Source organism: Taudactylus pleione, unplaced genomic scaffold, assembly GCF_031769625.1.
Source record: "Taudactylus pleione unplaced genomic scaffold, aTauple2 ptg000214l, whole genome shotgun sequence".
NCBI lineage: Eukaryota > Metazoa > Chordata > Amphibia > Anura > Myobatrachidae > Taudactylus > Taudactylus pleione.
Window position 1 is genome coordinate 8,454,363 of NW_028284616.1, and position 12,029 is coordinate 8,466,391.

General features: G+C 43.1%; 1 protein-coding gene across 1 annotated transcript in view; it reads left to right on the forward strand.

Moving 5' to 3' along the window:
- Positions 1–12,029, forward strand: part of SUGP2 (SURP and G-patch domain containing 2) — a 42,657-nt gene that overhangs the window by 28,750 nt on the left and 1,878 nt on the right. The window contains exons 5-10 of the mRNA XM_088478435.1: positions 585–1,042; positions 3,335–3,446; positions 3,539–3,864; positions 4,437–4,498; positions 9,920–10,056; positions 11,279–11,411. Coding sequence (XP_088334561.1) covers positions 585–1,042; positions 3,335–3,446; positions 3,539–3,864; positions 4,437–4,498; positions 9,920–10,056; positions 11,279–11,411 — 1,228 coding nt within the window. The remainder of the gene's footprint in view (positions 1–584; positions 1,043–3,334; positions 3,447–3,538; positions 3,865–4,436; positions 4,499–9,919; positions 10,057–11,278; positions 11,412–12,029) is intronic.

Sequence of the window (12,029 nt, forward strand, 5' to 3'; positions counted from 1 at the left end):
CAAGAACCACAAATATTTATTTTGTAGTGTTTTAACAAAATAAGATTTGCTTTTAGTTCACTTTTTTTGGAACTTGAAATTAGTTTAGCCATTTTTGTAAATGGAGCAAAAAGACTAATGATACTTACTGAAAATGCGTCCAGCTTTGCATCGGCAGCATGTACTCCTGCTTTACATCAAGCCATAAGTGAGTATTTATACCTGCCCTCTTGTAGGTGCAAAAATACACCTTAAGGTATGCATGAGCATATTTGCTTGAACTCAACCTTGCTGTACTCTACCTATGTCAAAGCATAGTCGTAAATGTCAGTTATATGCGGGCATTAAAATGTGTGTGTGCCCTCTTAGTATTTGTAGTGTGATTTTTGCACACCTTTTACTACTCAGACTGGACTTCTGCCTGAAGTCCAATGTGCCAAGAGATGTTCAGTCTGCCATTAGACAGCCACCAGGTGGGTAAATATCTACTGAATGTCATAGGTCCCAGACATGGGAAACCTGCAGTTCTGACTTTGAGGAGGGTGGGATTCTGATTTTCTTAAAGTATCCTACCATTCAATTATTAAGTTGCCTCTGTATTTTAGGTGGTTGTTTGATGAGAACAGCGATGAATATAAATATTATCGTCGAAAGTTTGGAGAGTATCAAAAATCCGAAGGCCAAATGTGTATACAGCACACACAGACTGAAAAAGCTAAGAAGTCACCTGAAGAACTGGCTTGTGAGTCTGTGAGGGCAATGCTGTATGCCAGGAAGGCCCAGGCCTTAAAAAAGAGGCTCTTCAAGTGTGTGGTATATTCAAGGAAACAAAAGTTGATCAAAGCTAGAAGACCGCGCTCCAGAAAAGCTGCTGAGAAGGTTACCCAGGAGGTAAAACAAGAGAATGCTAAGGAATCTACATCAGAGACCTTTCCTTGCAAAGAAGAAGTTATATTCGAGAAAACACAAGACAAATGTTCTTCAACTGCTACCATCGAACCAGATAGCGATAAACCGTTAACTAATATAAAAGAAGAATCATCTGCAGACAAGTCTTTGGATGGTAGGTATCTGGCAGGGTTTTTTTTTTTTTAATTCTCATTGTTATATTAAGAGCACTGTGAAATCTGAGGTTTTTTGTTTTGTTTTTTGTTCTGTTTTTTAAACACATTTAGAAATAAAAAGGTAAAATGCTGTCAAACTTGTCTATATTGAATGCAAATGTAGGTTCACAGCTATAAAATAGGAACACTTTTCTCTTGGTGTACTCAATTTATCTACTTGGTTAACTTTCATGCCGATAATCTACTGCACTTTTAAGTGTGTTCTGAAGCAGTGTTCTTTATTTGTGCAGTAAAGCAGAACACTACATCATAACTGCAAAGCAGCTGAACAAATTACTTGTTTGAATGATTATCATTCAGTGCATGAACTTGCAAGAAAAAAAAAAACGCTAAGTTCCAGATAATACACTGCTTTTTTTTAAACAGCAGTAGATATAGTGAGGGTATGCCAACCTCACATAGTACAGTTTTTTTTTTTTGTTTTCTTTTTTTCTTGGTACTTTTCTGTGTCAACAAGAACAGATTTAGATGAATAAATTATGTATTGCAATGGAAATACACAGTAAACCTAATAGCAAGGGAATTCAACCATATAGGGCCCTGGCAGCCTAAAATCATGTAGTAACTGGTAAATAAAATCAGATATCAAACATGGTAATACAATACAATTGTTGCAAAATGTGAGCAGCATGAATATGTAACTAAACTTATCCTAAAAGTGAAGCACTCCTAGTACCCAATTGTATAACTGCTATATAGTCTTTATTAAAGAATACATCTAAAAGGATAATAGTTTTATTGTAGACCCTGTTCAGGATCCAAAGATGGAAGATCTACAGTGTCTAGATAAACAGCCAGTAGGTCGACAGGCAAATTGGTTGACTGGGTCAAAAGGTAGAGATGGCAAAGGTTGGTCTGGCAGACTGTGTACCAGAGTCTGCCCTCAACGAGGGAGCCTGTGGCGGGACTCTCCACAGCCAGCACAGGTTTGTGTCCTGCCCTCCTTGAGCGCGGTGTCCACTGACACAATAGCTCCACTCGTGCGCCAGAGGCTAGATGGCATGGTGAGTGGGATCCATCCTCCGGGCTTTTGTAGGACAGTTCGGCACTGTAAAAAGCTGCGGTTCAACTACCCATCTTAGTTTAGCTGCGGGAAAGAGGCCTTTTACAAGCAGTCTTGGAGCTATGATGGCGGTGGGATCTAGCGTTGGCTACTCCATTAGGTAGGCATTGCGTATACTTTCCTTTTGGAGCCCCCACTGGAAGAACAGCCTGACTATGGGGGGGGGGGGGGGGTGGTGAGGAGGAAGGGGTGTCCTACCTTTCTCCTCCCTCCCCCCCACCCCAGTGCTGGGGTTGTTTAAATGTTCTCCGGAGGTGCTTTTGCATGCCAAATTCGTGTAATTGTCAAACTCTGCATTGTGGGCAAAAAATCTCTTGAAAAGGAAGAGCCTCTAAAGATCACTTGGATTCAACGTCTGCCTACCAGACCTGCAACCAGAGGGCCCTGCAAGCAGAAATAGCTGATATGGAAACATTAGAGCAGACTAGGCCTTCATTGATAGCAGCCTCACCCAAATAAGTAGCAGACCCTTTTGTGTGCTCTACCAGTGGAGGCAGATCGTCTTGAGGTTTATCAGAGCATAGACCTTTCGAAAGTTGATCCGCCTTATTTACCCAGACGAAGACCAAAATGAGCTGAGAAACTTCCCTCGGCCATGTAAATTAATTTGAGTGGATTCAAGGTTATAAGAACAGTCCTGAGAAGTAGATCTAGGCACCGGGATAGTTTTTTTTTTTTTTTTTTGACAACTGGGAAACAGGGATCCACCAAAGCGGGAGATCTGTCCACAGCCAACAATGGATAAAGATAGATCAAGCGCCTGGATATCTGGAACTTACAATCCGGATTCCCCCTGATCGTAACAGGTTGCTTAAGTTTTCTATTGACGAGGGACTTCCTGAAAGCACGGAGAGACAGTGTCTGAAATTATATGAAATGTTGGCTAGCCTTGATTAAGACTTAGGCTCCAGGGGCATCAGTGGAATTCTCTTTCATCACTGAAGAAGGATCCAGGTCCGACTCATTTAGAAGATCATCTTTCCACTGAAATGACCTGTCCGAATTACACAAATTAGCTTATCTTCTAATATAACCATATTCCTCCCATCACTTGCAGGAAACATGTTGTTTTTGAAAAAACATCTTTTTTTACCATTTTCATGGAAATGTTGTAATCTCTCAAAGGTTTTTTTTTTTAGTTGGATAACAAATCTATTTTTCTTTATAGTTGATGAGAAGACCAAGGATACAGCTATAAAACTAGCCCAATTTGTTGTTCAGATGGGTCCCAAAATAGAACAATTCAGTATGGAAAACAGTGTAAACAACCCAGAGTTTTGGTAAGAGACTTCAGTAAACGTTCACCACTAAGAAGGTTCTCATGTAAAATCTGAGACTGTTGACCAAAGATATGCTCTTTCCCAACACGCAGGTTTTTACGTGAGAAAGATAGCCCAGCATACATTTTTTATAAGCGCAAACTGGAGGAGATCAAGCAAGCAGAAGAGCAGATGGCATCTGATGATGATGATGATATTGTGCCGAATGATGGTGATCTTCAGAATACAAGAATAGAGGATGACCAGCAAAATGAGTCTGAGGATGTGGAATTGGAGGCTGGGTGTGAAGTTCCAGGGGCTGCACTTGGCAAAATGTCCGCTTCAGCTCAACATCACCCGATAGGTCGAAAGAGAGTAGCAAAACTAAAGGTCGGCATGCTTGCCCCCAAAAGGGTGTGCCTTGTGGAAGACCCAAAAAGTAAGAATTGTTTTTTTAAATTTCCATTTTGCAGTTTTAAAGCCAGTATTGTTGCTTCCTTAGTGTGTCTGCTGTTGTACTTGGTTCAATGGAATGACTATTCAAATAAAGAATTATAGGGGAGATGTGTTAAGCAATGTAAAGAGTGGGGAATTGGACCAGTGGAGAAATTGCCTATAGCAATCAGTCAGCTTCCTATCATTTTATTAAATGTACTTGATAAATGCTACCTCAAAGCTGATTAGTTCCTATGGATAACTTCTCCATTGATCCACTTCACCATTCTCCACGCTGCTTGATACATCTTTTTCTATGTTCTAAGAAGGGAGAAGATGCCAATCTTCACCTGTTACTAATGCAGAACATGTCCATGTTACATCATGTGGTGTCAGAGGAAGCCCAGATTCTAGCTTTTATTTTGTCCTCCTCGAGCAATAAAATAGAATTCAAAAAAGATACGTACCAGATCATAATTGCTCATACAAGGCTGAGAAAATACTTAATCTGTTATACAAGGATGAGCAAACCTTGTTCGTTTTTGCCTTTCAAAGTGATTTGTGTTTGTTCTTTAGTACATGATCCAGTACCGATTGCATATGAATTCCCCCGAAGACGCGGATACAACAAAAGAAAGGTAGATGGGAAGGGAGTGGGTAAAGATTTTTTAAAAAAAAATTTTCCCTTTAAGCCACACCTTGCTATGTGAAAAAATATGGTGCGCTAACTGTTCAATTAATGTCTATTGTAAACACCTGTTCAATTAATGTCTATTGTAAACACCTGCAACTGACACCAGAGAGATTCCTGCAATCATCCCTCACACAATGTTTAATAAATAGGCTCCAGTGCTAGCCCACAACAACATCCCTGTACAGTGTAACAACTCGGTGATGAATGGCTGTAGAAACACTGCACCTGTACTTGGAGGTTTGAATAGAAAACTCAACCTTCACCAAGGGAGCTATACCAAAGAACAGTGGCCAGTTCTAGTGTGGTGCTGGCCAGCTTGAAGTCTGCTGCAGTGATAGGGCCGCAGTAATAATACAGAGCTCCAACTGAGTTGATTGCAGAAGCATTTTATCTAAGAGATATTCCAAATTAAACAAATGGAAGTTCAACACAAACTCTGTCTTTCTCCGCTGCGGCAGTTTTGTCAGATTGAGAAATAGCTAGTAATGATAAACAGTTATAGGTGAAATGTTATAGGTAATATTTTCTTGGTGGCTTTGCACAATCACACCAATTCTGATTATTGAATATTATTGGAACCTTTCCCTGTTGAACACTGTTTTTAACTAGAAGACTTAATTGAGAATATTACAAACTTGTGCTGCTCCTTTAATTTTGCAAGCTGCCTATTGGACAAGGTTTTACCAAGGGTTCCCTCTTTCCTGGTATAGATAATTTGTCCAGGTGCTAGTCAAAATAAATATTACTGTGGGGTATTTTACAACATAAACATTTATTAAATGACATGCAAATGCTGTGCACAGCAAAACAACTAAAACCATACACAATTAAAACAAGGCAATCATGTGGTGGTTAATTTTGATATGCAATGATTATTTAAAACTTTTGTGCACAGTTGGTACCTCTATTTGATATTGCTTGTGTAAAGGTTCTTATAACCGTGTAAGGAAAAGTGCTTTTTTATATATTGTGCAGCCTTTTTTGTAGTCTTTGGCAAATCTGCAGTAGCTTTCTTGTAAATGAACTGCCTTTCCTTGAAGGTTCAACAAAAGTTCTTTGTTAATTTCAAACTTTTATTAAATACTGTTCACTTCTAAGGGGTCATATCGCATTTGTGCAGAGTTAGTACCCCTATTAAATGATGCTTTCATAAAGGTTCTTGTATCCATGTGAGGAAAAAACGTGCTTTTTATTTCTCCTTCATCAAGCTCCCTCCCCTCTGCAACACCCTGACTTCGGTGTAGTTTTAGTGCCTGTGGAGTAAGGCATGTTTTTTTAGAGGCTGCTTGGCGGCCCTTGGTTAGCTTAGGGCTGTTTTTTTTATTTATTTATTTTTTTATTTTAAATTTGTAACTACCAATTCCAGGCCACTGCCATTTGGCTTGGCAACAGCTCCGCACATCTTCACGAAGATCATGGTGGCTATGGCGAGCCTGCTGCATGCAGATGGGCTAACATTTGTTCCATATTTGGATGCTCTCCTGATGAAAGCAGTTTCGGCTTCCCAGTTGCAGGTCCATTTGGACCGCACAGTGCAGGTGCTTCTGTATCATGGCTGGATCCTGAACTTCGAGAAGTCTCCTCATCTCACGCCTTGCCAGCCCCTTATGTTTCTAGGGGTGATCTTCGATACGTCTCCAAAGAGTCTTCCTGCCCGGGCCCTCCAGGATCTGATCACAAAGGTACTGTCGGTGCGCCGCCTCTCCATCTGGCTGTACATGAAGTTACTGGGTACAATTGTCTCTACCTTCGAGACCATCCAGTACACCCACTTCCACTCGCAAAACTTCCAGTGGGATATTCTCCGAAATTAAATGGGTCGCACGGAGGATCTCTCCTTTCAGCTTCTGGTTCTGTCGGACAGCACTCGTAAATCTTTTCGTTGGTGGCTGGTTTCCGATCATCTGCTCCAACGTCGCTCCTTGGTTACTCCCAGCTTGGTCATTGTGACTACAGACGCAAGTCTCAGCGGTTGGGGAGCGGTGACGTTGAAACTTTGTCTTCAGGGTCTCTGGTTGTCATCGGAGTCTGTTTTACCAATCCATGTACTGGAGCTACGGGCCATCTATCTGGCTCTTTTGGGAGCCCAGTCCTACCTGGCTGACCGTCCAATGAGGATTCAGTCAGACAATGCCATGGCGGTGGCGTATGTAAACCATCAGGGCGGCACCAAGAGCGTGGCTGCCATTGCAGAGGCAAGTCGCATTCTAACTTGGACAGAGAATTTTGTTTCGGCACTCTGGGCAGTGTTGATTCCGGACGTGAAAAATTGGGAGGCGGGCTTGCTCAGCAAGATAACCTTCCTGGCAGGGGAGTGGTCTCTCCACCCAGAGTCTTCCAGCAGTTGGTCCGGGAGTGGGTACTTCCGGAAGTGGACCTGATGGCGTCTCTGCACAATTGCAAGGTTGCCCGATTTTGTGAGATCATGGGACCCAATGGCCTTCGCAGTGGATGCCATGACCATTCCCTGGAGCTTCCGTCTGGCCTATATTTTTCCTCCGATTCCCATGTTACCTCGAGTACTCCGGCGGGTCAGGGAGCAACAGGTTCTGGTGATCCTCGTGGCTCTGAACTGGCTGCGCAGATCGTGGTTCACCACAGTCCTTAGGCTGGCCGTAGGGCCCGGTTGGCGTCTTCCGCAGCGACCCAGATCTACTCCTGCAGGGTCTGTTCAAGCACCAGGACCTCCTTTGGTTGGTTTTACTGACCTAGTTGTTGAGACCGAGCTTTAAAAAGCTAAGGGGTTTTCCCCTTTTCCGTGGTCCGTACCATGTTGCGGGCTCGGAAACCAGTTTCAGCGCGCAACTACCTCAGGGTCTGGAAGACCTACATCTTGTCGTGTGAACTGCACGGAGTTCATACTTCCCAGTTCCGCCTTCTGAGGTTGTTAGCTTTCCTTCAGGGAGGTTTGGAAGCCGGCTTTCGGCTTCAATTACTGAGTACAGATTTTGGCTTTGTCAATCTATTTTCAGCGGCGTCTTACCCTCCTGCCAGAGGTTCAGACTTTTTTGCAGGGAGTGTTGCGTGTTCAACCTCTGTTTCAGCCTCCAGTTGCTCAGTAGGATTTGACCTTGGTCCTATCAGCTCTCAAGCAGGCCCCCTTTAAAACTTTGGACTCCGTGGACCTTAGATTTGTCACATGGAAATTGGTTTTCCTCATGGCCATTGCCTCTGCTCTGTGGGTCTCTGAGTTGGGGGTTTTGTCTTGCAAACCACCGTTCCTCATCTTCCATGACAATCTGTCTGTTCTCCGAACAGTTCCTTTGTTTCAACCGAACGTTGTTTCTGCTTTCCACATAAACCAGGAAATGTTAGTTTTTCCTGTGTTTTCCCCATCGGAACCTGACTGGGATGATCTGTCACTTTTGGAAGTCGTCCGGGCCCTGCGGATCTACTTAGGCAGAACTTCGGAGCTAGGTCATACAGACTCCTTTCTGGTCCTCTGACGCCCACAAACGTGGCTGGCTGGCTGGCCACAAAGCAGACCATTGGTAGATAGCTCTGCTCTGACATTTCTCGGGCCTATTTTGATGCAGGGTGACCGACACCTACCAAGGTCTCGGCTCATTCCACTTGGGCCGTGGCGACGACCTGGGCGGCACGCCACTCGGCCTCGGCTGAACAAGTTTGTCGCGCAGCTACCTGGTCCTCTGTCCACACATTTGCGTGTTTTTACAGGTTTCATGATTTTGCCTCCGGTGACTCCAACTTTGGAAGTACAGTTTTCCGGTCAGGCAACCTGAGCGTTCTCTCCCCTTGGGGGCGGCTATTGAATGTCCTATGGTCCAGTATCCTTGGTGAAGGAGAAAAGGGGATTTTTGGTTACTTACCATTGAATCCCTTTCTCTGAATCATGCTGGAGGACACTGCGTTTCCTCCCTCACACTCAGTCGTGTTGTGTGGTATTTTTTACACAGTTGGTCCCTACAGGACTGTTTTGGTTTTTGGTATGACAGTGTCACTAATTTACTGCTTCTCCTTACCAGGCACTTTTGAAGTTGTACTGAAGTCAGGGGGTTGCAGAGGGGAGGAGCTTGGGTTAAAGTTAGTTTTAAGTGCCAGTTCCTTGCAGTCCCATCTACAACCCCATGGTCCAGTGTCCCCCAGCCTGATTCAGAGAGAGGATTTCAATGGTAAGTAACCAAAAATCCCCTTATTGTGCAGCCTTAATTTTAGTCTTTGGATAATCTGCAGTAGATTTCTTGCTGCCTCAAGTTTGAATGGACTATCTTTCCTTAAAGGTTCAAAAAGCTATTTATTCATGGTTTTTAAAAAAAATATATAGACACTGCAACATCACTCTTTAGAAGTGAACAAAGTGCTGTTGCTTTACTTTGCTTATCACTGTGTGCGTGCCTAAGGTACCTTGTGCAAAATGTGGTCAAACAGCGGACTCCAGCTTTGGGCTCAGCTTGGTGAGCCACAGTGCCCCGTGACTAGCAGCCTGTACTTCCCATCTTTCCTCTCTTTAGCCAGGCACTGCTGGTAACCGCTGGATTGCGCTGCTTCTGTCTCCCAGTCTGTGTGCTCTTTTCTGACCAACTTGTTTCTCCCCATCACAGGGCTTCCTCGGTCATGTATTCTGTTTGACCAGATTTTGCACAAGTTACCTTATGTAGCGTTCCCGCTGGGCTGTTTTAGCGGTGTGCCCTGCCCTCACAGCCTGCGGGTGCCGTCTTCACCCGCGGCTCGCAGTGTACCGCTGGTGGAGAAATGTGCGGTGACCTGGTCACCGCCGGAGAATAGGCGCCGGGCACATGCGCCCGGCATCTATTCTCCCTGTCTGCAGCGCTTGGGGGCTGCCAGGCGTGTCCGTAAGTGCCGGACACGCCCCCAAGAGTGACAAAAAGGGATGTGTCTTAGACACGCCCCCTTTTTGATGACCACGCCCCTTTTCAGAGACGGGCGCACTAAGGTGCCCTCTCTAGCTTCGGCACCCTGCCTGCCGCTGGAGCTAGAGTGAACACTACTTGTGCTTGCAAAATTAACCATTGCATGATGCCCTGTTTTAATTGTATATTGTTTTAGTTGTTTTGCTGTGCACTGCATTTGCATGTCATTTAATAAATGTTTATTGTAAAATACCACACAGTAATATTATTTAATTTGACCAGCCAGGACAATATATACAACATTTGAACGACCAAGAAGATTGTATCCATATTATCATAGCGCAAATATAGGATATTAACATCATTACTTAATTGCGTCGAAATTATGGTCATCAAAGTCTGTGGTTCTCTCGGTAAATGTGCTGAAATGTCAGTGCACAATTACATTGTAAGTGCGAGAGTGGATTCAGTCTTCTGTCTATATCCTTGCTCTGCACATTGTGACACATCTTTCTTCCTTTTCTGTCCTTAAGAAACCAGTGGATTTAGAGTTTGCCAATAAGAAGTTAACCCAACAGAATGTGGGTTTTCAGATGCTGAGTAAAATGGGCTGGCAAGAAGGTCAAGGACTTGGATCCAGCGGATCAGGGATCAAAAATCCCATAAAAGTGTATGTTGCAAAAATAGGTTTAATCTCCATGTTTGTAATGTCAACTTTTAGGTCCTTCTGTTTAGAATATATTCCTATAGTGACTCCTGTTTTCAAGCTCATTATTTATAATCCCTGAACGACAGTGTGGCTTTAGATAAACCCCCATGATGTATTCTACATATCCAGGTGTACAAAGGGTTCACAGAGATGCCTCTAACACTTTAGAAGATACTTAAATGTGATCTTGCCAAGTAACTGCCTGTAACTTTACAGTTTAGACTTGTGGCTCACTTAAGAGCTCAGCGTTTAATATGCGTTACGTGCAGGTAAAGTGACTGAATTTACCAGCTATATTGCATCCTTTATCCCAATTTTACAGTGTATGACTCACTTTCACAAAAGTGAGGGTTCCTGGGGGACACGCTGTGCAACCAATGACTGCTGAGACACACTGCAGCAAACAGTATGTGCCTGCTATGTACTGCAGCTAATAGGATCCTGCCTTGTCTCCCTCAAATAGCTGGCGTAAACGTAACCAGCTGCGTAGACTTGGAGTTGGGCAATGGCATCTTGCTTAGCTTGTTGCAATAGGCCTGTCAGCACCAAGACTGGGAGGGAGTGGCAGCTGGTGCACGCCTTCTCTGAGGATCATGAGCTCCGAGGATGATGTAATTTGGGGAATCATGTAAATGGGGGGTAGTCTGCCAATAAAAAGGAGTTGCAAGGAGAGTGGGCAGCGCTTGTTTCTATTATAAGTAAAGACTCAAAAATCCTATAAAATGAGTATAGCAACCATGAAGCCAGTCTAAATTCAATAAAAGGTAACGTAATTTAATTAAACCAAAACTATATTAACACATGTGAAAACAGGTGCAGATTAATTCTTCTTTACTCAATGGTAGAGTTTAGTAGCACTTTGCATCGGGTTATTTACTTGACTCATGAATATACATGGAAATTGCCTGATATATGCGAATGTCCTGTATAATAACTGTTACCAGTGGTTTAGACCCGCTTCACGGCTGCTGTACCTTGCCTCCAAAACCTTTCCGATTTCAGAGGGGCAGTCCTGCTTTTTCGGGCCCTGTCCTACCAAATAATTTCCAGTTACATTGGCGCTCCGATTCGCTGTGTACACTCCCACTTTCAATTTTTACACTTGCAGATGTAGTGTACACATTAACCACTGACTGCTCAGTTATTTTTTTCTCACATAACCTGCTTCTGCTACTTTTCTCAGGGGCTCAGTCTCTGCTGGGGAGGGCCTAGGTGTTCAAGTAAGAGAGACAACAGAATCCACAAGTGACAACTATAATGCTTTCCGGCAAAGAATGATGCATATATACAAGCAGAAAATCACAAAAAATAATTAGGTAAGCATAAACAATCTGTCTTCCTGGTAAAGTTGTGTGATTGAGTCTCTCACTACCCTTTTTAACAATTTTTATTTCTGCAAAGCCAGAAAATAAATTGTGGAGGTTAAGAAGAGTCTGTGATACCATTTTGGGATGGTGCTTTTCTTTCAAGAAAGTGGATGAAAATTTATGGTCACTTGCATTTTTGCACTACCTATTTAAAGTAGTGGTGACCCAAGGAGAAGTGTGTTTTATTTTCCCTCTCACACAAGATTTTCATGCCCTAAATGCATCTAATGGTTATCAAACATTGAGACTGAAAGACTGGGCACACAGGAGATTGTGATTAATTTCTGTGATATGTCGATCATGGATTCGATTGTCAATCTATTATATTTTGTCTCAGTGATGCCACATACTATATTAAAGAGGAACATTGTAAACGAAAGTAGCAACATTTGGTACAGAATATTGGTTCTACACTGGTATGGTCATGTTGGGCTTGAACTGACCGCACCTGTTTTGTGTAGACAGTTTGTGGCTTCTTGGTTTCGACTGGATCAATTTATTTTCTTTTTTTAACTCCTCCTCTCCTGATAATGTTTCCATCTCGCTCAGACATTTCGTCTCTGACAT